At 46.7% G+C, this 27,540-nt stretch overlaps 3 protein-coding genes across 3 annotated transcripts in view; 2 read left to right on the plus strand and 1 right to left on the minus strand.

Moving 5' to 3' along the window:
- The window catches only part of T265_09379 (hypothetical protein), a gene marked incomplete at both ends in the record, with an annotated part of 47,632 nt that extends 45,822 nt beyond the window's left edge, over window positions 1-1,810 (plus strand). Inside the window, one exon of the mRNA XM_009175423.1 lies at window positions 1,388-1,810. Within this exon, the coding sequence (XP_009173687.1) occupies window positions 1,388-1,810 (423 nt within the window). The remainder of the gene's footprint in view (window positions 1-1,387) is intronic.
- A 1,265-nt stretch (window positions 1,811-3,075) lies between these two features.
- T265_09380 (hypothetical protein) lies at window positions 3,076-27,322 on the minus strand (the record flags this gene model as incomplete). Its single annotated transcript, XM_009175424.1, has 12 exons — window positions 3,076-3,498; window positions 3,889-4,167; window positions 5,500-5,622; window positions 10,810-10,969; window positions 13,105-13,271; window positions 15,561-15,779; window positions 17,811-17,915; window positions 21,765-22,299; window positions 24,728-25,041; window positions 25,088-25,471; window positions 26,245-26,341; window positions 27,306-27,322. The coding sequence occupies 12 exons, from the start codon at window positions 27,320-27,322 to the stop codon at window positions 3,076-3,078; spliced, it is 2,823 nt and encodes a 940-aa protein (XP_009173688.1).
- On the plus strand, window positions 10,840-27,540 carry T265_09381 (hypothetical protein; the record flags this gene model as incomplete). Its single annotated transcript, XM_009175425.1, has 2 exons — window positions 10,840-10,975; window positions 27,086-27,540. 2 exons carry the CDS (start codon window positions 10,840-10,842, stop codon window positions 27,538-27,540), a joined length of 591 nt encoding a protein of 196 aa, XP_009173689.1.

Here is a 27,540-nt window from a genome sequence, read left to right on the forward strand (position 1 = left end):
TTCCAATACATCGATGGTCAAAGACAAGCAATTTTTTCTTGCCTTCAACACACGACGGCCAAGCATCACAACCACGAAGCAACAGCGGACGCGCTCTTAATCCTTCCACCGGCAGGCTAATGAGACGTCCAGCTCAGAGGTGCCTGAGTTGAAGACAGAACGGGCCTTGGCGATTCTATTCACTCCGTTGAAGGAGACAAAGCTGTCCTACAAAGCTGTACTACCGTAGACGTACACGCTCCCATAACCATTGTATTATCGTTATAAAATCGAGATGGACAAAGTGATTAGAGCGCGAAGTTACTGACCGGAAGATCCATGGTTCGAACCCGACCTCTGCCTCTCGACTTCCCCTGTTTAAGCTTGGGCTACCTGGCACTATTCCAGCCCTCGTGCTTCTTCCGTGTGGCATGGCAGTTAGGCATCGAAAGGGTGCCACAGCTGAACGATTATAAAGGTGGAACGAAACTAACCGGTAGGTTTTCGAAGAGGCATCGCCATAAAGAAGCGCGATCGAATTGGTCCAACGGTGCTTTTCGGTCTAGGAAAGTGACTGTTGTTGGTCTCCTAAATATGTGAGGTGGTCGAGAGGTAATCAGGAGGTGGAGCATCCAAGACCCGGAAAAAAGCCTGCTTGGTTTTCACAACTACCTCTCGCAACTCTACGTAGGACAATACTGTGAGCAACCTAGAAACGATGGGGAAGAAGATGATACCCCGACTATTCTCACGCCCAACTCTAACATCTATTTTGAGGGAAGGCACAATATCAAATAGCTACCATTTCTCTGCCGTCAGCTTCGCAAAGAAATGTGCCCATCTTGTCGAAACGTGAATGATTATATCTTCCTACATCTTTAAACAAGACAAGAGGAAAACAGTCGTTCAGCTGTAACACCCTTCCAGTGTCTGGCTGCTACGCTACCCGAAGGAAGCACGAGGGCTGGGATACTGCCAGGCTGCCCAAACCTAGACAGGGGAAGTCGAGAGGCAGATGTCGGGTTCGAACCACGGATCTTCCGGTCAGTAACTTCGCGCTCTAACCACTTGAGCCATAATAAGGACCAGGTGCTTTGTGTCGCTCCGGAAATATGAGTTTCGTTTTTGGTTTCATCTTCTGCTTTGACCGAACAATTCATGTCCCACCGTAAATTCGTTGATGTGGCCTGGTCATTATACTGAGGACCCCAAGCAAACTAAACTGTCCTTCGACATGTTCCACTCATCGAAGCAGGCGTCCGAATGAACTTTCGAGGCGTTATGCCCTATAACGACTTCACTGGCCGACAGTTTTCTTGGACCGCGAAGAAATTTCCAGTCGTCGCTCCCTTCCCCCTTTTCTTTCGCTTACCCTAAACACTCCTCCTGATCAATCTTGAGACTGCAGATCAAGCGTTGTTTTGGAAACCTTCACGCGAAATCGTATCGTCGTTCCGGTAAGACCACGTTCCTAGCCTCGGTCAGTGACAAGGATTGCCGTGAAATCAAACCTGAATGGGACCAAGACCTAGATTCGCGGAGCTCCAGGCTAGACCCTGAACTCCCAGTATACAGGATTTCGGTTTGTTTCGCGATCAGGATGCATATAGATGGCCACTTTCGATGGGCTTCTCCGACGATCCAAAATTGTGAGTATCACAGTGGTGAATGGTCTTTTCAGTCGCTGGGAAACGAGCTGCGACACTTGGACGAACCGGAATATGGTCTGACTCTACACACCTGTTCCAAAACGAGCAACATGGTTGAACAAAATATTGCCCATCTATGGATGACTGCTATGTGGTCAATGAGCCTTGGACTCAAAGTCTGATAACCAAGGTAGTGGGAAAATGTAGGGTTCTGTTCCGGGTTTTCTTGGAGACCCTGCCCAAAGCCAGTGACCCAATTGTCTGATACCTGGTTGTGGAAGTCCTACCGAACCCGAAGGCACCAGGCATGACTGTTGCAAAGGACATGCAAATTACCAAGGTATGGGCTTTCATTTGACTAAATGTTACGTCGCATCTGAAGCAGGTGATCATGTGACAGGTCCTCCAAGCGTCCGACCGCACTACGAAGACCTGAGCATCAGTGAGCGCAAGAGGCTTCGTGGCTACGATTCACGGAGTGGTGGAGAAAATTCGAGCTGCCTTCGGTATGTGCAAGCATGCTAGCAGGCTGCATGCTTCGCGTCCATATTCGGACTTCTATACTAAACGTACATTCGGTAGTTAAGATACCTACCACTATTCTAATTATCACACCCGATTAGTCTAGTGAGTTTCACTATATCAGGTACTCTAACTGAGAGCCGTTCCACGCAGTTCCCACAATTGCTTTGCAACCCGCAAAAAAAAACGTTTCATTCTGGCAAATCCAGAGTTCTTGGCCACCATTCAAAATATCTTGTGATTGACTCGATCGTTTGATTGCCATGCGGGGTCCAAATGACAATAAACCGAAAGGGGTTCGTCGGCTCAAACCAGTGACTGATATGACGTTTCAACTTCATTCTTCGGAAGAGAATGAATCCGAATTTGAGTATGCAACGTTGAAATATTATCACTTGCATTCATTTGCTCGCAGTAGCGCATACAATTGGCATTTTGGCCGATGAGATTCTGGTTGGTTCCGAGGACCAATCGCTTGCGGCTGGGAACAGCGTCTAGAAAATCTACACTACATCTGCACGCTCCAGACTGGGCTTAGAATGAATCACAGGCGACCCATTCATGGCACAAGCTCGGGTGGATTGAAGCTCCTACGCAGAGGCGACCCGATGACGGGCCATCGTAACTGAAAATAATTCTGAAACACGGCCTAAGAGAATGACCTTCGGCGTATAGCTTCAAGTCGACAACAACCTTCCCTGTACTTTCTGACCCCTCAGGTGTTATTCAGCGCCCATGCAACCGACGTAAGAATGTGTGTGTATTGTAAACGACTGACAACAATCCATGCAATTAGCAGTACTTGATAAAAAAAGTAACCCTAAAATTAGAGGTACTGAAGGGACTGTCATGAACAGGCTGAATCTGGAATAGATCTGTTGCAAAAAAAACAACAGAATGAGTAATATAAGGTGGGATGGGTGAATCACATGATAGCGTGTGGTGGCTCAAGTCTACCCGAAGCATCGGACTTCACGAGAAAACCAGACACCGCGGTCGTTCGGACTGAGGACGACGATGCGGAGGTCTCTATCGATTGCTCAATTTGTTTGGTTACCGGTATAGTGGACCGGTTTAATCTAAGGTGAGCGGACACTAGATCGTCCGTATCCAAAGCCGCCATCAAGCTGAGTTCACCGGCCAGTACCGTTCCAGCGATGAGACGTGCCAAATGTTCCGTCGGTTTATCCACACTCAAGTCAAGTATGTCCAGGCAGGCTCGCTGGGCGGGTAGACGTGTCCCACCCCCGATTGTCCCCACTTCAATGCACGGCATCGTGACGCTCACAACCAGAGACTCGTTATCGCCCACTTCGAACTGTGTGAGGCATGCGGCAGCATCGACTACCTGAAACAAACAAAATAACAATCATAGGATAGTAATGATGGGATTATATCTGGAGGGCACAAGCAAAGGATTGTGGATGTTGAGACACCTACGGAAGACTGGCACTGGGTCACCGCTACCTTCCACGTTGGTCATGTGACAGCTCAGAGGCGCTGTCAGTGCTAGGGTTGACTCTGGAAGGCTGAAACCCTACAACCAAATGATATGACCAAGCTCTAAATTTGGACCAGCTAGCTTTTACAAGCACTGCTGCACAAAGCAGTGCACAGGTGACGTGGTGCCATCACAAAGTTTTTGGTGTAGGACCTGTAAAGCTGCTAGCCTTTGATCTGTGTCGCCTAGCCGGCTTAAGTAGCCGGCAGGGAGTTAGTACGAGTACAGTGAACGTACTTGGGCCAAATCTTGTCCGGTTGCAGCAAAAAGCCCAGCAACAATATTGGCCGCATGTGCATTGCATCCCATCATACCAGGACATCCAGCCATGGCCGAGCCAGTCCAGTTCTTCGCGTGTGCCAATCGGGTTAGACGTGCGGCAGTCGTGTGCAAGACCTGAGCAAGCACTGTGGCTGGCAAACAGGACTCAACGATGACCGATTTACCTCGTCCCAGAGTAGTATTGATCGTCGCGGCTTTTTTGTCCGTGCACATATTGCCACTGAGAGAGATGACCTAGGAGGATGGGAACAGAAAAATAGAATAGAATAATAGGTAATCGGTGCCGATAGGATGTTCGAAGAACAGGCAATGTGTGGAGCAGTGCGAAGAAACCAGACGTTTTTCAAGAAAACTGTATGTCATAACGCCGCGTCTGGCTTCCAGTGTGATCGCATCGCATTTGTGTTTTTTATGCGTTTTCCCTGAACAGTTGACTATCTAAAGTTGGCAGTTTGAGGAAGTTCAGCTGCAGTCATATCAAAGATTTGGCTCATCTAATTGCGTGGTTTACATGATATCCCGAGATCGAAGAGAAGTACGGCAACTGTGACGCCCACGCGCATCTGCCGTGAAAGCGTTCGGTTGGACACGAGCGCACATGTTACCACGCGGTGGTGCACACTGAGGGCATACTGACAACGATACAACTTCATCCATAAAATATATCACCGGGATTGAGCAGGGCTGGTGAGCGCTGGGCAAAATCGTTTGACTGGAGCAAACTAAGCCGCACCCATATCTGGCCTGAATCATGTTCACCTCTTTCAAATGGTACCGCAAAATGGAATACTAGAAGCCGATGTGTAAAAGAAACATCCACGGGAAACGTCAGTTTCAACCGTCGAATCGGTTCAAAACTTCAAAACACAAATAAGCAATGAAGGTGACTAGTAGACTGTGGAATTGGTAACGGCACCTGAGTAAAATATTTCGTATCCGCTTGCATTTAAAGTGGTAGGTTCACTCTTCAGAGTGACTTTGCCTTACTATGGTGCGCAGTGGACCGATAAAACTCAATCACAATAGCAGAAATTGTGACTCGAACTCCGTTGGACGGAGCGCAAATTCTCTCCAAATCGGCAGTTAATCCACTGGCGAGCAGAATTTTTCACAGAAGCATTGTTCTGCAGATCATCTGTGAACTCAAGCCCCTACCGAGGAGTACGTTCACTGTTTTAGCACTCGCAAACAGCCGACCGTATGAAAGCTATCCATAGGGAGGCATAATTCAGTACCAGATGGACTGTACAGATTGAATGCACCAAATGAAGCATGCACGTGAAATGGGCAAGACAACAAATACCATTGCGAATGATCACGTGGCATGGGTCGGTAAATTTGCACAGGACTAATTGGCGCAATCGACCGCAACGAATTAATGATCTTTTTCATTAAACCAACGTTGAAATTTATGTCAATTTAACACTGAACACCCGATAGAAAGAAAGGAGGGTGACATCGGCGAGAAAAAGAGGTACTGCGTTAAAATAATGACTACAAGATTTGAGGCCGGGACAGACTGATGCGATGGTTCGCACCCAGCGACCATTCATCAGACGCACTCACCTGCATTGTGGGGAAGTGACGCTGAAGTTCGTGAAGTGCCGCATTCGTCGCCTTGCTTACCATATTCATCCCCATGGCATCTCCTGTGCGGGCAGAAAAGCGAATGTGTAGATAGTGCCCTGTCTGAAAGGCAAAGAAATTTCAGTAGAAAAATAATGGGCAATCTACGAGAATTTTCGACGCACAATCGGTAAGGGGGAGTAGTGTACCAATAAAGTGCTAGTGATGATTAACGCGCAGCGTCACACTACACGTCGTTATGAAACGTGAGGAACTAAGAATAAGTTTACCATTATAATCATCGACAGTATGACATCAGTGTTCAACATTGATGCTTCACGGCCGTAAAACCATGATTTATTTGAAAGCCTTATTGTAAAGAAAAGAGTAAAGGTTGACAGGGAAGGGATTTAGTGCTAGCTTACCACAATCATTCCGACGTGCCTATGCCTCCACACATTCACTCAGGCAATCTGGATAGAAACTGACAACAAGAACGCCACTGACATCGGTTGGCAGCCATATCTTGTAGTGTCTCTAACCAGGCACAGTGAGGATCACGCGGTCCCCATCCTGGGAAACGAGTAGCACCGACAGCACCCAAGCGCTTCGTGATCTCCTCTGCCAAGTCAAGAGTTGGCCACCTCTCTGTTTACGCCACTGTGAGTTGGGCATGGAAAACAGCACTCTCTTCGGCGAACGATGGTTCGGCATACATAACACATGCTCCAACCAATCCATTCGTAGCCCTCCTTACAGTACTACAGTGAATTCAGCACGTATGACTACAGACTACAATAGAGGTTAACCAGATGAAAGTAGTGTAATAGAATCACCAACCAAACTTTGTTCTCCGTGAGTAAGAATGATCAGGTCGTAAATGGTGTTCGTCAACACTCCAGGTGCATTAGTCCACCGCCTCTCCCGGGGGGAAGTAATTCCGCTGACAGTATTGACGGAGTGACACGGGGGATCGAACAAATACTGATTTAGAGGTTCTGTCGCCAACAGACATCAGGACACAGTAGAACGCTTTTGCTCAACGGATGGAGACGCTAAGATCAGTAGAACAAATGCATTTACACCGTAATCCGATGCCCAAGTAAGCACCAGGCCCCAGAGGAAAACCCTATACTGAGCTGGAGCATGATGCACAACGAAACGAAGGTGCACACCACAGATGCAGCTCTAGTGATCGCTACCTAGGTGCGAATTCCGCCCCTAGGTGAAACGGCCTGTCGACTGGCCGTAATAAGCAGCTGGTCTGGCACTCAGTCCGTTCACCAAAAATCACCCGAGGCAGCTGTCCACTGGACTTAAAACCACTAATGTCTTCATACAAAAAAGGAACTCCCGAAATATCGTTGTGCGTGCTGCCGATGAGAAAAATTGTTGAGGCGAGCTGCCCTCCACATTCGTGAAGCCTACGGATTCCACTAGTTCTCTTCGTGGGTAGCATTCCCTAAAGAACTACTCCTTCGATATGAGTAACGCAAACGAATGCTCGTTAGTGTTTCTGGACATGGAAACCGATTGTGCCTCCATGGATCTCGGAATCGCATGGGAATAAATTCGCTTAACTGAAAGTGTTGGCGAACAACTTCACACTCAGCCTGTTCGGATAGGGTGCCAAGAGAACCAGGGAGTTGACGCGAACTCTGTCTAAGGATCGTAAATAACCAAAAAATCATGGTGCCTTCAGTATAAAACAGATCCGTTTTTTGCACCTGCTGTTCTGTAGTCAACGACGTTCGAGGTACACAAAGGACAGGGAGACTCCTACGTTGCCATGAAGGCACACGAACACAGTCCTATCAGCAACGTGAAATCACGAGTGGAAAGAGTGGAGTTCTATGGCGACAAAAAGTGTAACTTGCACGGTCAATATTACTTGGTTTTAGGGGAACAGCGCGGGGAGGTTCAACTAGCCACAGTCAACGATNGTCAATATTACTTGGTTTTAGGGGAACAGTACGAGGAAGTTCAACTAGCCACAGTCAACGATCATCAGCGGTTTAAGACTCCACTGCCGTTGTGTGTGGACACCACGAGGCGAAACCAGACACAAACAACTCGCAGTCGATTCCCATCTACATCAGGAAGCTCCACTCTGTAAAAAGTCGTAAAGAATGGTCAACAAAATGCGAACGCCTCAATCCACATTCTAACTAACTGGATTACCATGTTTCCCACGGGTATCTGGTTGTCAGTGTTCTACATACACCTACTGACCATCGGTAATGAGGAGGCCCGTAGACACTGGAATCGTGATTGGCTGTCGGGTCCACACTTTCAGCCTATCAGAGCTTGTCTTGATGCTGGATTGGCAAGCGGCCCGATCTTCTGACCAATCGCGTGGATGAATCTGGGCTTACGAACGAGTGTATAGGGGAACATTCCGCTCAACTGGGACGCATGTGCCTGTACGGATAGAGAATGTAAGCTGAACCTCCAAATTCCACACATGTAAGACACAGGAAAAGCCCTTGATCAAGACTACGGATGGCTTATATAGGTAGGGGTTCTGATGTACAGAACTCCTTAGAGAGACACTTGTGAAGACGGTTTCTTAGGTGAACATGCAGCAGGATGGATATGAAGACATTCGTTCGGCTGTAACACCCTTTTGATACCCACCTGCCTTGCACCCCGAAGAAAACACGAGATTGAGAAATCTCCTGGAGCAGTCGAGATGCACAGTTTGAGTTCATACCACGGACCTTCTGATCAGTAAGTTCGCGCCTTAATAACGAAGCTTTATCGGGCTTTAGGGGGATGGAGAACATTGTGCAGGATCGAATCGAGGTTTGAGTAAGCTATGTTTTACCGAGGACTCGGTGAAGGATACATTGACGACGTCTGACGACAATAGAGTCGCACCTAAGAGCCCGCAAGCAATCACAGATGAGCAGTATAGTACTACGGGCAGACTAGCGGTAAGATTTGACTAAATAAAGGGGAATGTGTGCCGGATCTTCAGAAACACGTCGTCTACAAGATCACATTAGAGAACAACGTACAGTAACTTAATTTTGAGGTATTTAGTGTACATTCGTTGCGGTAAAAATGTTGAAAGCTGAGATTGGTGGTTATTCAAATTTCGAAGGGCAAACACCAGTCAAGTTGAGGGAAATGCTTTACAACTATCAGCTATTGGTATGAGTGGGGATGAGATGGCACAAGTGGTTAGAGCGCAAATTTACTGACCGGAAGATCCGTGGTTCAAACTCGGCCTGTCTCTCGATTTCCCCTGTCTAGGCTTGGGCAACCTCGCATTATCCCAGCCCTCGTGCTTCCTTCGGGTGGTATGGCAGCTAGGCACCAAAAAGGTGTTACAGCTGAACAATTTTCTATTGAATTAGTATGGGTATTCCGCGACTACAGAACAGGCCCCACGAGTGACATCTTCGTCACGGCTTATTAATAAATCGTCGTTCAGCTGTAACACCCTTCCGGTGTCTAGCTGCCATGCCACCCGAAGGAAGCACAAGGGCTGGGATACTGCCAGGTTGCCCAAGCCTAGACAGGGTGAGAGGCGGAGGTCAAATTCGAAGGACCGACCTTCGGGTCAGTAAATTCGCGCTCTAACCACTTGGTCCATCTCGCCCCCAAGTGGTCATATTACCTTCTTAAGGCGGTTTGGCTTTCTGTTTACCACTGGAGACTTGTGACAAACCTATCGAGAGGATTCTGAGCTTGTTGGTCGGCCTCAAATGTAATCGGTGCAGAGGGGATCCGTTTGTGAGAAAAGTCGGAAGAAGTGTAGACGTAGGAAGTAAGTATCAGAAAATCTTAGGGCGAAATCAACGTACTTTTGAACGGAAACGAAAACCTTTCGCCGTAATCGCAACAAGTGCCTAGGAGCCGGTTCAGCCCCTTTCAATGACTGCTTATAAGGTCCGCCAGGACAGTGAACAAGACCCTAACATCGAGTATCATTGTAAGTGGTGGTCATGTTCCTGACCACCAGATGGATTTAGATGGTAATCGAGCCACCACTAGCCAACGGATTTCGTGTTTTCAGGACACCGCTATTCGCAAGAAGCTACAGCCAGCCCCACTGGAGCAGTTTCACAGGAAGGTCCTCACTCTGACCTCTGATGTACTCCCAGATAGAGCAAGCCCCAACTATTGCTTGTAGACGGGCGAAGCAAGTAAGCCGACCGAACCCTGGTCATGTCTTCGCATCCACTATGAAGGTCCGGTTGATGGTCAGCACTTTTTGGTTGCAGTCTACGCTTACAATAAATGGCTGGAAATCCTTACCATGAACACTGTCACGACTGTCGTAACAAACCCGGAGCTCACACGATTATTCAATCACTTTTGAACTCCGTAGACTGGTTTATCCAACAACGGCAGTCAATTCACATCATCGGCGTTCGCAGTTTTGTCAGAAGTATGGTTTAACTCATCTACAATCGAACGGTCAGGCAGAACGTTTCGTTTACACCCTAAAGCATGTCTCTCAGAAGTCCAAAAGCGAGGGACCCATAGAGAGGTTTCCCAAAGGCTCCTGATAACGCATCAAGCAATGCAGGACTTGATTTCGCCTGACGGTAGCTTCCAACGGCGCACGACATTATTTGGCCAAAGCAAAAGCAACTGGATCGTCGCAACAAATGGATGGAGGAACAATTCAACAGGCATCACGGCGCGACCACGAACAGCTCCAACAAAAACCAGAGGGTTTTGACTCACAACTACAGTCGCAGACTCCCGGGCATAGTCTGCGCCGGCGAGGCAAAGCACTGCAGGAGGTTTAGGTTGGCACAGCCAGGCGTATGCAAACCAAATCCACCAACAAGTGCGCAGATTATGTCCTCTTCAACCAAATGACTTGATACTAGATAGACTCCGCCGCTACTGACAACTGTTACCGAACCCCGGAAGGCACTGACCTAAACTGGTAGGATCAGTGAAATGCCTGTCATCCAGGGAAGCGAGCTGAAATGGCCAAAACCAGGACAGCGAACGCGAATGTTCGACCTAGTCGATCCACATTCAAAGAGAAAGTACAGCCACTCACGAACCCACAGAGTCACAGCAGCTAGAGCTGCCAGTTTGTCATCCTCAGTATTCTTCTTCTATCGGAGATGCACAATTTGTCACGATACCTGAGGCGAGACAAACGGGCGACCAGGATCACGGATGTCTGAACTTAATGGATCGCAATAGTATGAAAAACGAGACCGAAATTATCACCCAGAAAGTCGTTACTCGTTGAGTTGAGTTCATGGAACACTTTGTAGGGCTTTAAAAACAAACTGAATCAACTGAGAAAAAATACGCGTGTAAAATTGGACATACCGGATTGGGAAACACCGAGATGAGGTTGATATGGCCGCTGGTCCGATCGAACACGGATTTCAAGCTCTGGAAGCCTTCAGTCGACTCAATCCAGGCGATACATTGGACAACTTCCAAGACCGAAGGGAACCACACCACCGGAGCTCGCGTCATCTGATCGCTGAGGGTAAGAGGGACATGATACAACTGAATGTGCTGCACACAGGCCGCCTCATGTTTCAGTTGGAACGATATTCGAGATATCGCAGTATAGTCTAGAATATTATAAACGAGTGATTCAGTGGAGTCTCTCGTGAAAACCAAAATGATTTGCAAATGAGTGTATTTCTCGAAAACAGTGCAATTTGGGTTCAAGTAGAACATAAGGTTGACGGAAACTCGGGGACTGCGCCCCAACAAGGGCGAAACCGGTCGTGGGCTGTAGAAGATTTTTCAGCAACCTTGTGAGTAGTTTTCTTTACGAAGCGGTAACCTTCTTTGACCCAACGCAACTCGTCCTAAATTTGCTGAAAACTCTTCGCCCAAGCCCAATTACCGGTTTCGCTCTTATTGGGTTCCACCAGGTGCGCGCATCAACCATACTTGGACATTATATTGTATACGATCGGCAAAATACACCCACTCCACTTAATTCCAGTTAAGCTCTCGTCTTTGATAACATCGATCTAGATGATTTTTTCACCCTCCTCTCTGTACTGCGTTACCAAAGTTTAAAAATCCACCGATCCGTGTCGGTTAGTTTCCCGTTGAATTCAGAGCGTTCAGAGCGACTTCATGAAGCTTTGTAAGGTAATCATCGATCGCGGTTATACTGAATTCTCTACAAATTCCTCTTTTTGACGGGATCGCCAATCGGAGAGAGTCGAGCATTTTCCTGGCCATAGTGCCATTGCAATACCCAGTCAGCATCATGAGTGTCGACAGCATGACATCGCCGATGCTTCGCTGTTGTGCAGCTACGAGTTATTTGAAAGCCTTATTGTGAAGAAAAGAATAAAAGTGGAACAGAGGAGGAACTTGGTGCTACCTGTGGACAATCGTTCCGAGGTGCCTACACTTCCAGACACGCATTCAGGCAATCTGGATAGAAACTGAAAACAAGATGGCCCCAAATATCAGATAGTAGTTATATGTTGCATCGTCTCGTACCAAGGCCAGACCGTGTGCGTCAGCATTGGACCAAGTTCAGACAGTGTCCCTCCGATAAATAGCTTGATACCGTTGTACTCTGGCACTCGCACGCACTCACGCTCTCACACTAGCTTGTTCGGAATATGGTCGTTGTGTTCCCTTCTGTGAGTCTTTTCGGCAACTAGGCACTGGACCGGGTCAGATACCGGGTCAGCAGACACCTCAGATTGGGGAATCTGAGTACCATACAGAAGTAATTCGTTACCAGCAGGATCGATCCAACATCACTTACGAACCTCAACTGTCCTAAGTCCAGCACGCAACAGGCAAACTTTAGTTAGATAGTTGGGGTGATTGGGATCGGTTGTGTGACATATCTTACAGGGTTTCCAACCACCTATAAGCATGATCACGTGGACCCCACCTAGGAAGGTGCGAAGATCCCACAGCACTCAGCTTGATAGCTGTCGCTTTCCTATCACGTTGTTGTGTCATTGCCAGTAACCCGTTAGCCATTCGTGAACAGCCGCTCGAAAGAGAAAACAAAGCTTTCTTCACTAGACGGTGACTGGACTTACGCAACTGCTTTAACGAATTGGATTCGTACCCGCTCACGCACCAGTTCGTTGCGCAATCGCTGCAGCCAGCTAACTCTACATGTGATTTCAATACCTAAATTCCAGGCCCCCTGTAGTGTGCACTCTGTGATATAACGTTGATGACAACATTGAACAATAAGGATAAAAGGAACAGCCTCAAAAACCCTACTAGTTATCAGAAAGCTTCCAGAAAGTTCACTGTATACCCTAATGCGACAGAAGGTATGGATGGAACAGTCGATTTTGGTACCTTTTTTGAACACGACCAATGATTGGCCCCAATTATCTGGGACAGGTTTTTGTTTTCAAGTACGCGCATAACCCCATCGATTCAATGCGTCTGCAAGGCTTCTAGGAGGCAAAACCAAGCTAAGCATTGGTAGACCACGACGAAGAGACACACAGCGGGTACTGAATGGTTCGAAACCATGGTGTGATACGGTTACAGACAAAATTTCAAGGCCCCAGCTCAGCGATGATGGCCTATAAAGGTTGTCTGGAGGGGATAGTATCAAGAAAAGTATTAGAATAACAGACACATAACGGACAAAATCGCCTTGCTCACCGGAACACAGCACTTTTGGCTCCACCAGAAAGGAACAGTGCACGGCAACCCCGGTTGGTACTCGCAACCAGACAACCCTCGGTAGTTGCAAGGGGCAAATAGTGTGAACGACCATCTAACAACAGCGGGCCGACCTTTCCCACAGGTATCGGGATGAATCCAATAACCTGAACGATCATGGGGAACAAAGGGCAGATTGATCAGATAGGCTAAAAAGGACTTCGTCTGAATTCTTACTGGAGAGAAACATAACGGGACCCAACACAAATGCCCGAATTACCCGCCACTTCAACAGTGACAATTCCAAAACTAACTTGGATTCCGCTGGTTTCTAAAACTGTTTAACTTTGGTCTCTCTCAAACCCAGAACAAGAGGTAGGCCTAATATCTTCGAAGAACAGGCAACCCCGGCAGACCAGAGTGCTGCCCATCCCAAGATGGGAGAGTTGTGGTTATATCTTGTGAAGTAGTGCTGATGACTAGTCTATTCTGAGAGCTTTCTAGTACGCCCGTTCACTACTTTCAGTCTGGTCCCTATAGTGTCTATGAAACAGTAGGTTCATGCGCTACCCGGGTAACGGTGATACTACTGATGGAAGGGCGGCGAGCAGTGTTTTCTCGTAAATCCGCCTTGCATCTCTTGAATAGTGAGATCTATTACGAAATTGGTGGAGTCGCTTTGTAGCATTTGCTTGGATTTGAGCAACAGTCAATGAATATCCAGGAAAGTTCAGGAAGACGCGTTCAACAAGAAGATGGATATTCAGCTTTTGTAAACAAGATGCATATGAGAGTTTTGCTTTCCTGTCAAATAGTGCATAACTGTTCCTTTCACCAAAAACGAAACACACTCACCTGCACACTAATCTGTTCTTATCTGAACCCCCGCTGAGTCTCTCATTGATGATATTACCCAACTGAATGTGCACACGAACTGTTACTGAGTTAATGAATATAACTTTCAGCTGCTGAAGTGAACGCGTCCACAGTATTCTCGCTGTTCTCAAGAAGTGACAAGAAGTTCTGTCCCCTCTCACCTGTGGTCGGAGATAATTTCTCAATTTACTAATCCGACATATCTGGACGTATCACTAAAGGGTGACGCGAATGGGTTCTGTTCCTTCCAATCATATACACGGTTTTTTTTAAAGCATCAATCGGTTTCACTGTTCGCCCGACCTATGAGTGGCATTGTTGGACCGCTGAAAGAAGTCTCTAAATTCCACGAAATCTCAAATAAGGTGTTTATAGACTTCACAGTGAAAGCGTGGAAAGGCTTTTCCCCAAATTCTCCGACAGAATTCTTTCCGGAATCTTTCAGTTTCTTCACCAGTTTACCGTGTGTACCTTACGCACTCCTTCCAAGTGCGGATCATTGACAGCCAGAACCCGACTCGTTTTATATTCTGCGTGACAATCTCGCTTTCCGGTTTTGCTGATGGATGGCTAAGATGAATTTTCCTTTTTTTCTTCAATTTATTGCGACATTGTTTTAAGCTTCAAACAACCTGGACGTTCTAGTGTCGCTAGCAATCTAATCAACTTTTCCTGAAATCTTCGGTTCTTCCTCAACAAAGGTACATTGAATTCAGAAAGATGCGAACGATCGATAATGAGAGGAACAGCAATATGTCCTTGCCAGGATATTGAGAAACCTTCATACGGCGACCGGGAATAGGCATCAAGAACAAACAAACAACGGTTTCCTGGAAATATCATCATTGCAGTGATCATCGACAGCATAGCACCAATATTCGACACTGATACTCCTTACACATAAATTACAACTGTGGGTACCATTTGGTCAGACAAACGAGGATACGAACTGCTTGATACATTATTATGACACTATGCCTATTTTTAGTTCCCGATTGGTACGAATCACGCACTCGGGCATTCAAATGAGTACTCGCCACTGAAAACTTTTGCCGGGAAGAAGTGCAGTGGGAAAAGTTGCGGTGACACTCTACTGCACTCCATAAACACTGGCTGAACAACACGTGACCAAATGTCGACGGAGCACATGATATGGCCCCTGTAGAGATGGTACACTCCGTTGGCGCAGCAATTGGCTTATGAATCACCAGCAGAATGACCAGAATGGGTGTCAATCTTTCCTTGAGAATAAAAGCTCGTCCAGCTGTAGCACCCCTTCGGTGTCTATCTGCCATGCCACACGAAGGAGGCACGAGGGCTGGAACACTGCCAGGTTGCCCAAGCCTAGACAGGGGAAGTCGAGTGGGAGAGGTCGGGTTCGAACCACGGACCTTCCTCCAGTCAGTAAATTCGCGCTCTAACCACTTGGACCATCTCGCCCCTTCCTTGAAAATATAAGTAACATCGACTAAAGTGCTCAGCCTCACAGGAATTGGAATCACTCCGAATCGACCACCGAAACATTTCGAATGAATACACACGAAGGTGACAAGACACGTGAACAAAATGTAACACCTTACCTCCTCACAACACTGGCCATGAACGAATCGATAGTCATACTCTCTGAAAGGTAGCCGCTCCAACGCGTGTGGGTTGGACAAAAGACGACAGAGGTCCGCACGTCTAAGTTCAACCGCTCGATTGGGATTTCGCACTAGAGATTCCAAGTCCCGAGTTTTCAGCTTACCCATCGACAGCTGTTTGAGCAGTTCGTCGTCGGCAACAAACGCATCCGGTGGCTGAAAAGTATATTGATATTAGTGAGTGCAGTCGCTTACCAAATCTCAGCTTATCTGCCTTTTCAGGAAATGGGAAGAAAATAACGGCAATAAAATTTAGTGACCAGTTTGATTGTTCAACCGTAGCACCCTTTCGGTGCCTAACTGCCATGCCACCCAAGGGAAGCACGAGGGCTGGAATACTGCCAGATCGTCAAAGCCTAGACAGGGGAAATCAAGGTCAAGTTCGAACCACGGACCTTCCGGTCAGTAAATTCGCGATATAACCACTAAGCAAAACCTCCAGTAGTCCTCTCCAAATTTTTACACGTAACCCATTGCTTTACCTACATATACATTCTATGTACATAACTTGACAGTATAATACTAATAATAATAGTCGTTTAGCTTAACACGGTTTCGGTGTCTAACTGCAACGCCACCCAAAGAAAGCACGAAAGCTGACATATTGCCAGACGAGATAGCGGGGCCGGGTTCGAACCACAGACCTTCAAGTCAGTAAGTTCGCATCAAGTGGTTAGAGCGCGAATTTACTGACCGCAGGGTCCACGGTTCGAACCCGACTTCTGCCTCTCGAATTCCCTTGTCTATGCTTGGGCAACCCGGCAGTATCCAAGCCCTCGTGCTTCCTCCAGGTGGCATGTCAGCTAGGCACCGGAAGGCACGGGGAGGGTGCTGGATGAACCAATATTATTATATTTACCTTAACCACTCAGCTATCTTGTGCTCTTGATGACAGTTTACTTGTTTTTTTACAGTTCGTACAACTGTCTATACGAACGGATATCCCACCAAGACCACATGGGTACCAACTGTTTTTTTTATAAATTCTTGAATTCCCCTCGCCCATATTCCAACAGTTCTCCCCTCTCTGGATGCAATTTCCCCGGTAGGTCAACAGTGAGCTTAGTAGAGCTCAGCAGTGATACCGTGCCATAGATTGAACACCAGGCGAGATGGAACAAGTGGTTCGAGCGCGAATTTACTGACCGGAAGGTTCGCGGTTCAAACCCGATCTCTTCCCCTCGACTTCCCCTGTCTAGGCTTGGGCAACCTGGCAGTATCTCAGCCCTCATGCCTCCTTCGTGTGGCATGGCAGCTAGACACCGAAAGGGTGCTACAGCTGAACGATTTTTTTTCACATGACTGATCGACCACCAAAAGCTACATACGTCGAGCTAATTAACTGAGTTGTCCGGATCACCCCATTGAAAATCAGTTGGGTGCGTTTCTCTGACAAAGAATGCACAAGACAAGAGGAGAACCAGCCTAGTCTATTCTTCACTTGATGGAGTTTCGTGTTCGTAGCATTATAAAATTCGATGTACTGAACACGTCATCGTATTGGATCGGACTCAAATGAATTGGCGAATCACGAATGTGCTTGTGGGGACGAAATGCGATGAATTCAACAGTCAAAATTATTGTTGGGTTAGAAAAAAGGGAGTTTTCATGACCCCATTTGATTTCAGCTCAAAGATATAGACCGATGGCTTGCTAGTCAATCCAAGCCTGTTGACGCAACAAACTGACATTAATTTGTCTCAAGGTGCACGCGCATTTGATAGGCTAGTAAGATCGAGTGGGAAGACCATTGGTCCACTGTTCCTATTGGCTCAGCTCGTACATTTTCCTGAGTCATCAAGGCATACCGTATTCACGAGAGATGGCGATTGCTGCCAATTTTTAGCTGGACTGGACTGTTCTTGTATGGCATAGAGATATAACTTTACATGAAAAAGTGCGCTTGGGCGGAACGGTGATGAAGCATACGGTAATTTGGGTTGAAACGACCGATGGGACCAGATGTTGGATCCGAAACGACATGACACCAGCAGGTTATTTGAGTTAGGCAGCCAGGAGGCAGTTCAAAGCCGTCGCCTCCGTGTGCACACAAATGTCTAGCAGTCTACGTGCATATTTGGTTAATAACGTAAATGGATAGAAACACTCGCCAATCGACACCGAACTAAAATGTTTTGTACATGACAAAAGCGGTCAGGTTTTCCGCGGACATAAACCGGAACGTACAAGCCTTGCTCGGATGGAACACTCGGTTGCCAATTCGTCATCACACGCCTTCCGAGCTGGTAGACGTTCCGTGGGAAGATGAGTTTCAATGGCCGAGGCCGTTCTCTGCGTACAGGAGGGGAAAAGTGAATAGTATACTGAAAACAAAAGTTATGACGGGAAGCAGTCTGCACAGAAATCACCCTAGATGATCTGGACAATACAAAAATCAATGGTACTATGAGGAGATTAGGTAATTTTCAATTAAGATTACATCTCGTAGGGGAACCCAATTCAGGCTGAAAAGCCGAGCACTCACTGCTGCCGTGAATGAAGAATGTGGCGTTATATCCTGTCTAAATTCGACTTAATTATACTGGTGGTCAGTGTCCCTCGTGACCTAACGGTTCGGTGTACGACTACTGGCCAGGAGGTCGTTGGTTCGAAACTCTGACGAGTTACGTGAGATGCGCACTACTGCTTTCCAATAAGGACGAAACAGCTGTACAGCTTCCTCGACTTTTCGGCACAGATTAGCTTCACTTACAGAACGGAATCTCAATTTCAAAATAAAATGGCTGGCTGGAGAGTAAAACAAAACCGGAATAGTCTGCTATTAGTGATCAGGAAAACGCATTAAACACATGGAACTAAAGTGTCTAGAAATTTCTTGGTTTCAGCAAGGCTTTCACTCATTAGTGGGTGATTGAGGACGACTGTCATGGTCCAAAGCTCAGCGAATGATTTCATGGCCGGAACCGTACCACCTTGGTCCATTTGGTGTCCTTTGACCCGGAAATTAGAAAGTTGGATCAGCCCTGATCATCTTCACCAACCTGGCAGTAACACTGCAATAGTAGATAGTCGCTCAGCTACAACATCCATTCAGTGTACAGCTCCCATGACGAAAAAAACACGGGGGCTTAGATAGAGTGATCGAACCGTAACAAAAATATAGAGTGCGATATACGAATTAATGGTCTACGCAAAGGTATGATTTATATTGTCATGACAGGTTTGCCACAAGTTTCTTGTTTCATCGTTGCTCTGACCACGCAATCTACTGTCCATAGGGCTCAAACTATGCAGAAGTCGAACCAGGTCATCAGAGGATTGGATCGACCGCGTTGTTCTGTCGTGGGAAGAGAGTCAAGTTAAACAAACATACACGATCCCTCCACACTGCTAGAAGGCTACAGGAAACAAGTGTCAGAATCCGACGACGGTTCTCCTCGCGATGTTTGCTACCACGTCCATGGTGTTGAGAAGCAAAGCAGTTATCTCGCAGACCACAAGGTAACCCCTCTTCGGTTCTTGAGGAGAATGTTTCCTCAGGAGAGGAAGTGCAATAGAAGAATCCGGGTTTCCAAAAGCCTCTTCCCAGTGGGTGTGAAAGAACCCGAGGGAGGCAGGCTTTCTCATCGCCTTACTTGGTTGGGGTCACACGTCAGCATTGAGGCGGCAGTATTATGACGCTGCCGTCCATAAAGAACATCGTGGCCTGAACAGGCTAACGAATAAGGTACTGTTGCTCAGCGTAACGACCCAGCAAAATGAGGCGCGAGATGGCTCAAGTGATTAGAGCGCGAATTTACTGACTGGAGGAAGGTCCGTGGTTCGAACCCGACTTCTGCCTCTCGCCTTCCCTGTCTAAGTTTGGGCAACCTGGCAGCATCCCAGCCATTGTGCTTCCTTTGAGTGGCACCGGAAGAACGTTACAGCTGAACGATACCACAATGAGATAACTGAGTACCAGAATTTTAGACTGTAGGAATGTATCAACCATGCCGAAATATTGTCCATCGTGACCAGTATAGTGCTGAACTTAGGTTCGCGTGGAGCCAGAAGACCCGAAATAACAATTAGCTGTTGTCAGCTACCAGAACCCTGTTCAGTTTCCCTTGCAAACGCTTACCAGCGTACAAACGTCGGGACCCACGATGTCCAACGAAAATTGAAAAGGGGTAGCAAGCACGTTTCAGCGTAGGTAATCGAGCTTCCGCTGTGATTTCAGCACATTAGAGACACTTCCAGCGACCACTTTTGGATCGCAACGCTTGCACGCGTGAACTTGGAGAGTCGTTCTAATAAATTCTGCGGAATTAGTCAACTTACGTTCGTCACATTAAGAAGCACAGTGCAAACCTAAGTCGGACCATTTCACTTTGCATTCATAATAGCGCTTGTGAGTGGGATAGCTGATGCTGCAAGCATCATGCAACTGCCAGTGCTAAACTGAATGAAGGAATATTTGTTAGTAATCACTAATTAATTCCGGTGCATAGTATTGCGATGACACGCACGCCTCCACATTGGCTGTCGGCGGTCGTCTTCATTTTCTGTATCCGTGTTGTTTCAGAAGTGAAGACGTGAAAAGTAGTTTCCAAAATTTGGGAACTCAGGACCACAACCACCTATCGAGAATGGACGGTAGGGAGAGTGTGGTAAAGCCTATGGGAATAAACCACACTTCAAAAGATAAGTCCGCTGTCTACGTATACGATGAAAAGGGTCTAGGATGGTGGCCCAGGAAATAAAGACCCTTCTGCGGGAGAACGATAATAGCTAAGGAGCCACTGCGTTGCACAAACAGTCCCTTGGTTCCAAAGGTTGACTGAAGAACAAGTGTGTTGACCTGTCCAAAAGTATTTAGGTTGTTGTAGTAATCTTATGCCGGAGCGCCGCTACTCGGTAACCTGGCAGTTCAACAGGACTCATTGGCTAGCTTGTTCAAGGCTAGGTAGGCATTTTGGTGGCAAATACACAAGCACGAAGAGTTATGCCTTGGTTGGCTTGATGACACTAAACGAGGCGCTCTATGTGAGGGCGAGATGGTCCAAGTGGTTAGAGCGCGAAGTTACTGACCGGAAGGTCCGTGGTTCGAACCCGACCTCTGCCACTCGAGTTCCCCGGTCAAGGCTTGAGCAACCTGGCAGTATCCCAGCCCTCGTGCTTCCTTCGGGTGGCATGGCAGCTAGGCACCGGAAGGGTGCTACAGCTGAACGCTTTCTTTTTTTCATGTGATCTATACAAAAAAATCGTTCAGCTGTAGCACCGTTTCGGTGCCTAACTGCCATGCCACCAGAAGGAAGCACAAGGGCTGGGATATTGCCAGGTCACCCAAGCCTAGATAGGGGGTCTATACAGCAAGACAAATAAAAAGCCCAAGGTAGCTCGGTGGTTACGGAGCCAATTTATTGACTGGAAAGTCCCGAGTTCGAACCCAATTCAGGCATCACGACTACTCCTGTGTAAGCTTGGGTAACCTGGCATATCTCATTCTTCGTGCTTCCTTCGGGCGACATGACAGCTATGCACGGAAAAGGGGTGCCAAAGCTGAGAGGTTATTGTTACATTAAATGGACAAGACTTGAGCTGTAGGTGTTCTTTCGGTACTGGCTAAAGGAAGAAGGCCTTCGCTGCGGAGTTATTTATTAGAAAATGCCAACTAACCAGTTAGACTATTGGACAGGGAAGCAAAAACTCTCATATGCATTTTGTTCACAAAAACTGAACATCCATCTTCTCTTGAAGGCGTCTTCCTGAACTTTCCTGGATATTCATTGACTGTTGCTCAAATCCAAGCAGATGCTGCAAAGCGACTCCACCAATTCCGCAATCGATCTCTGTTTTCAAGAAACGCAACGCGAATTTACAAGAAACATACTACTCGCATGCCTCTCCATCAGTAGTATCACCGTTACACTGGTATCCATGGTTGATCGGTACATAACTGATGTGACCGTGAAAGGCATGGAGAGGTATGAGTATCTACTTTGGCCAGTGGTAGCTGCATAGGGAAATTTATCAATGACCCTAGGATTGTCCAGTTGGTTGCCTCACTTAGATGATAGTATACGTACGTTTTGACGATCGAAACGATAATTGAGTGAACTTACCTGTCGGGCTCTCAGGCGCCTCCCTATGCATGCACACAAATCAGAGGTGACAATCGGACGACATAAGTATACTCACTTGGGATGTGGAAGAAAAAGGAGGGGTCCCATTCGTTGACATCCACTTGACTTCCTCTCCAACCTTTGAAGTGGTGTCACCAACAAAGGATGCGTCAGTGCCCACAGTAAAATCCAACAATTCCGCGTGCCGCGCAGCACGCAGTTTCGCACGATGATAGAGAAGCACGGCTGTGATCACAAACAGGCTGAGATTGAGTGTGGCACGGTTGAATAGCCGAAACCACTGCCACCGAAAAAAGCGAATAAAAAATGAAGGTGGAGTTGCATACTGGAAAGCGGTTGTGTTGGAAGCGTGTTGAGTATCGAATTCCTGGTCTTCGCCCAACCACGTGACAAACTGGTTGTGCAGACACAGTAAGCAGAGAGTGACCGTCATGAGGTACTTGATTCTATCCAACACCGGAGATGCATATCTGAGGTTAGGGTTGTGTTGAAGAACGGTTGAAACACTGACTGGAAGCCTTTCGGGGTAGGACTGCACTTTGGCCGAACAAGAACGGCTGCGGCGACGCACGGCCATACTTACGGGTGTGCTAAAAAACAAAAGCAGAAACGATATAGACGACAACATATATTGGTTTTCAACATAAAGGTGGTGTTAACGGAAGACTCAAGTGAATTTCAGCTATCGGAGAGTTTTCAACAACCCTATAAGTAGAATGTTGTCCAAAAGCACTGCAATTTCCCAGACAGAGACACTGTGCATGTATTTAAGAACACAAGTTTCTTGTGCCGATATTGCACCATTTGAGTAGTATGTGGATGTTTTACGTAGCTTCTGATAAAGTTTTCAACAGGTGCGAATCGTCTGGGGCGAATGCACCAGATAATGAATTTGTCACTCCACGACTGGAGTATAGCAATGTAACTGTGGATCTACTGATGAAAGCATGCGAGTAGTATGCGGTTTCTCATAAATCCGCTTCGTGTCTATTGAAAAGTGAGATTTATTAAGAAATTTGTGGAATCGCTTTGTAGCATTCGTTTACGTTTGAGTGATAGTCAATGAGTACCCAGAAAAGTTCAGGAAGACGCGTTGGAGAAGAAGACGGATATTCAGTTTTTATGAACAAGATGCATGAGAGTTTTGCTTCCCTATCCAATAGTCTGTAAGTGTTCAGTTGGTGTTTTCTAACAACTCCGCAGCAAAGGCCTTCTTCCTTTCACCAGTAGCAGACAGAGATAAGGAACTAAAACTACTTCAAAGAACCACTCATGAATCCTGAAGGGTGCTCTCAAGTAGATTGCCGGCCTCCATCTTGAAGATCAGTAAACCTGTTGTTTCAGAAACAAGGACCAAAAAAGACAATTCTTTTCAAACATGTCACTTTATATTACTTGGACCGGAAGCTCGAGATAGCGAAGCGGATGAGACGGCGAACTACTGACAGTAGGGTGTGTGATTCGAACCTAACTCCGGTCTTTTTATTGCTCCTTTCTAGGCTTAGGCAACCTGACGGTATTTTAACCCTTGTGCTTTCTTCCAGTTACAAAGCAGCTGTGTACCGAAAGTGCGCTACCGCAGAGCGACGGATACGATAGGTCTAAACTTAGTCAATGACGTCAATATAGGATAGTTCTCCAGAACCAAACCCAGAAGATCATTGCGTCTAAACTCACTTGATTAGGCTCAACCGCATCTGCCTGCTGAAGTAAGCCAAAGGCATTAAATCTGATTTTCTAAAAGTGCATTGGGCACGGAAGATCAACGAAATAACGCAAGTACATCAGGGCTTTTTCACGGGCAGTTAACCATCCACTTGGAGAGCAAGAAAGTGTTTCTTTTCTTCGGTTCTAGAGTGTTTGCTCATGAGGGGGTGGAGTGAAAATTCTGTACTTAGATATTCTCCCTGAAGCAAAGATACTCTCGAGAGCATTGTGGCGCACAATACTACATGAACATTACAGGCTGATCAAACTCAAAAAAAGAAGCTAAGTTGATTCGAAATGTAACTGCCACCCACGAAACTTCTTTTGGTCTAATTACGCGCATTATTTTGCCATTACCGGGGATCGTTTCAATCCAGTAAGGTGTGGTCTGTAAGCCACAGTTTTCTTGACTGCAGTTTGTGTAGTTTTATCAAAAGATACACGGAAAATGAAAAGCATCAGTGAACTGCAGTAAACATGTAAGTAGTGGATAAAAATAATCTTACAGCGGCAACATTTTCGGCGCCTAACTATGCTGTCACCCGAAGGAAACACGAAAGCTGACATTGTGCCAACTTATCCAAGCATAGAGGGAGTTGTCCAGATGCTACGGTTGGGTTCCAACCACGGATCTTCTTAACAGTGAGTTCCCGCCTTAACTGCTGAGCTCAGTAAGCGTCCAAGTATGCGGTTGATGAGGCCGACGATCCCAGTTCTAGGTGAATCGGTGAAGTCCAAGTATGCGGTTGATGAGGCCGACGACCCCAGTTCTAGGTGAATCGGTTATAACTTAATTTAGGGCGAGATGGCCCAAGTGGTTAGAGCGCGAATTTGCTGACCGAAAGGTCTGTGGTTCGAACCCGACATTTGCCTCTCGACTTCCCCTGTCAATGCTTGGGCAACCTGACAGTATCCCAGTCCTCGTGCTTCCTTCATGTGGCATGGCAGTTAGGCACCGGAAGGGTGCTACAGCTGAACGAACTTGATTTTGAAATGCCACCTCTTGCAAAGTAATATCAAATACCGTCAAATGCCCACACAACAATGTTTATACAAATAAAGTCGTGTGTTAGAATGTACGTTGGAACGGTGGACATCTCCCACATGTACCGAGATGATTGAAAGGACATTACAGTTTTGTGCCTTCTGTGACGCTTCAGCAAGTGCGGCTTCAGAGCGGTGAAGCGGATGACAGTATCCCGCACATTTTGCAGACAGTCGAAGAATTAAATCAGTACAGTAAGATATAATGAGCGAAAAAATAAATCGATGAAAACACTGAATACTCAACACCGCATTTAGTGAACAAACCTGCCAACGAGCTGCTTCGATTGTAAGTTCATCGTGACGGACAGAGAGAACCCTCTGGTAGTTGTGAGCCAGATCAGTAAAGAAAGGTGAATCAAGATGACCGTGTAGACGAACAGCTGTATGAGGACAATGCGACAAACTGTTTCAAATCTACGGTAACCACACGTGGCACCAACGCCAAATCCAAATAATTTCACCAGCGCATTGATCAACTTTTCTTGAGTGAACGCTGACTTGCGGAACGTGAACAACAACCAAACGGTCGGACTTCTCTCCAGTGCCGTCCCATTTGCTAAGAACGACGCCATGAAACACTGAAATGGGTTTCCCCAGATTAGAATAGTTTGAAAACTCACAAACCTGTGAACAACCGAGAAACGCATCAACGTCCGATACTAATAAGAATAGGGTAACTGCCGCGAGGACGTCTCGCGCATTCCCAAACGGATAAAGAAACACAGAAAACGAAATGGACAGGAACATCACTGCGCAATAGAGAAGACTGAGGACAACTGTAGGAAATCTAATCCTCGATCCAAGAAAGTGGTGTTTTTGTGTCGGTAACGAGTGCGCGAAGTTGTATATTTGAGAGAACGCCACGTCCAGTGACCAGACAAGTACGATTACGGATAGCATGTCTTCCCAACCTGGAGCACAAACAACCTTCAGCGTATCTTCAAGTGAAATACTCATCAGCGGTACGGAAGGGTGTGCGACAATAAATCCAATGATGGCCAGATACCACTACGTTGTCTCGCTGCAAATCACGACACTCGCTGGAAAAGAAAACGCGCATTCCCAAACGGATAAAGAAACACAGAAAACGAAATGGACAGGAACATCACTGCGCAATAGAGAAGACTGAGGACAACTGTAGGAAATCTAATCCTCGATCCAAGAAAGTGGTGTTTTTGTGTCGGTAACGAGTGCGCGAAGTTGTATATTTGAGAGAACGCCACGTCCAGTGACCAGACAAGTACGATTACGGATAGCATGTCTTCCCAACCTGGAGCACAAACAACCTTCAGCGTATCTTCAAGTGAAATACTCATCAGCGGTACGGAAGGGTGTGCGACAATAAATCCAATGATGGCCAGATACCACTACGTTGTCTCGCTGCAAATCACGACACCCGCTGGTAAAGAAAAGGAAACAGTAACCGCTCAGGTGTGGACAACTGAAAGATGTGGTGACCTAACAGAGCATTTCCTTAAAGAAATCCGAAGGTGGCATGAAGTCTAGAACACGACCGGGTCATCCAAGCCTAGGAAAAAAGTTACGGAAATGCAACGATTGTGTCTGAGCTGGGGGTCGACATCTCAGGCGTCTGTCACGAAGAGACTGCATCTTAAAGGGATGTGACGGTTTAGGTACCTCACTGTGGGTACCACTGTGGGCGACAATGAACAGCACGAGGCGGTGAACAACCCACACCGTCGCCCGGGTAGGTCTTATGTGGTCCATTGGCATGAGATGAACAAAAGACATTAATAAGTCCTTAATCTCAGCCAAATAACTCGAGCGACATGACTGGTGTGGTTAGCGGTGGCAGCATGGATTAGATCCGTGGACCGCTTTCCCATTGTTGAAGCGGTCCCACGCGACCACAACAGCCTGGAGAAAGACTATGAGGGACAGGCTGTTCAATTAAGCCTACCCCTCCGGGCTCTGAGACACAGAAGTGCATGACCATTTCAATTTCGGTAATATGTGAGGGGACCATTATTTAAAGGCAGGGAAGGCGTACGTGAATCCATATGATAATGAGCCTTTATACGGACGATTTACGTGACTGTACGAATTCTCGTATAACAAATGGTGTCTGATTTTGACGGATCAGGCAAAGAAATCATGAAAAACCAAACGGGACACGATTGAAGGCGAAGACAACGTATGTGGGATGGAGCGCTTTTTGAACGCCCATATCCACCAGAGTACTTCGCACACAAACGAAGAATGAACATAAGTATAAATCAACATTCGAAATTCAGAATTCCAACTGGAATTCAAAAAAACAGGGCTCATGTTTTATGAAAAACAAAAGCATGACCTCGAAACCAAAACATTTTCAGGATGAGCCACTCTTAAAGGGCGAAGAAATGTTAACCTGGTGGTCATAGTCGTTAAGGTTGTTAAATTGGTCTCGGCAGGTTGAGAGCAATACGAAAGATGCCAGCAAAAAGTAGTAAGCGGTATACTTAACAGCATGTTTTTTCACCCGTGCTGCAAATTTCATTTGCATGCTCCATATATAGATGTCACTCGCAAGTGGATGCTACCCTGTAGAGTAGAAACGACCAATAACACCGAAAGGGTGTTACAGCTGAGCGTTTATTTGTTTTTTTTTTGCGTATTTAGTCTACAATGACAAGGCTGGCCACGCTGGCCACACTATGCGGGTAATTCAGCTGACAGTAAGCATGCACTCTCAGTGTCTCCGGTTCACCTGGCATGGATGCACGCCGTTAAACCGATGTGGACGTACAATCGTTATCGCAACGAGTACAGGTCGGGAAATTTATCAAATTTACCAGAATCGTCTTTCGGACCCTCCTTCAACTGCTTCACCGATTCTTACCGGAACGAACTGTCCATCTTTGCATAGTGTCGGGAGTTTCGTCTATGGCACGACGCTACCAGATCCGCTCAAGCACCGCATACCAGACAGAATAGTGGTACTGGTTAAATCTCGGAGGAATTTTCTCGCCGGTGGTGAACGTAATATAGCCCGACAAACTATTGGACCTCAAATGAAATTTAGCTTGCGCCCCGAACACGAAGCCTGGTGGACACCGAAGATTAAGCAAATGTAA

The sequence above is a fragment of the Opisthorchis viverrini genome (assembly GCF_000715545.1).
Source record: "Opisthorchis viverrini unplaced genomic scaffold opera_v5_272, whole genome shotgun sequence".
In the NCBI taxonomy this organism is placed as follows: domain Eukaryota; kingdom Metazoa; phylum Platyhelminthes; class Trematoda; order Opisthorchiida; family Opisthorchiidae; genus Opisthorchis; species Opisthorchis viverrini.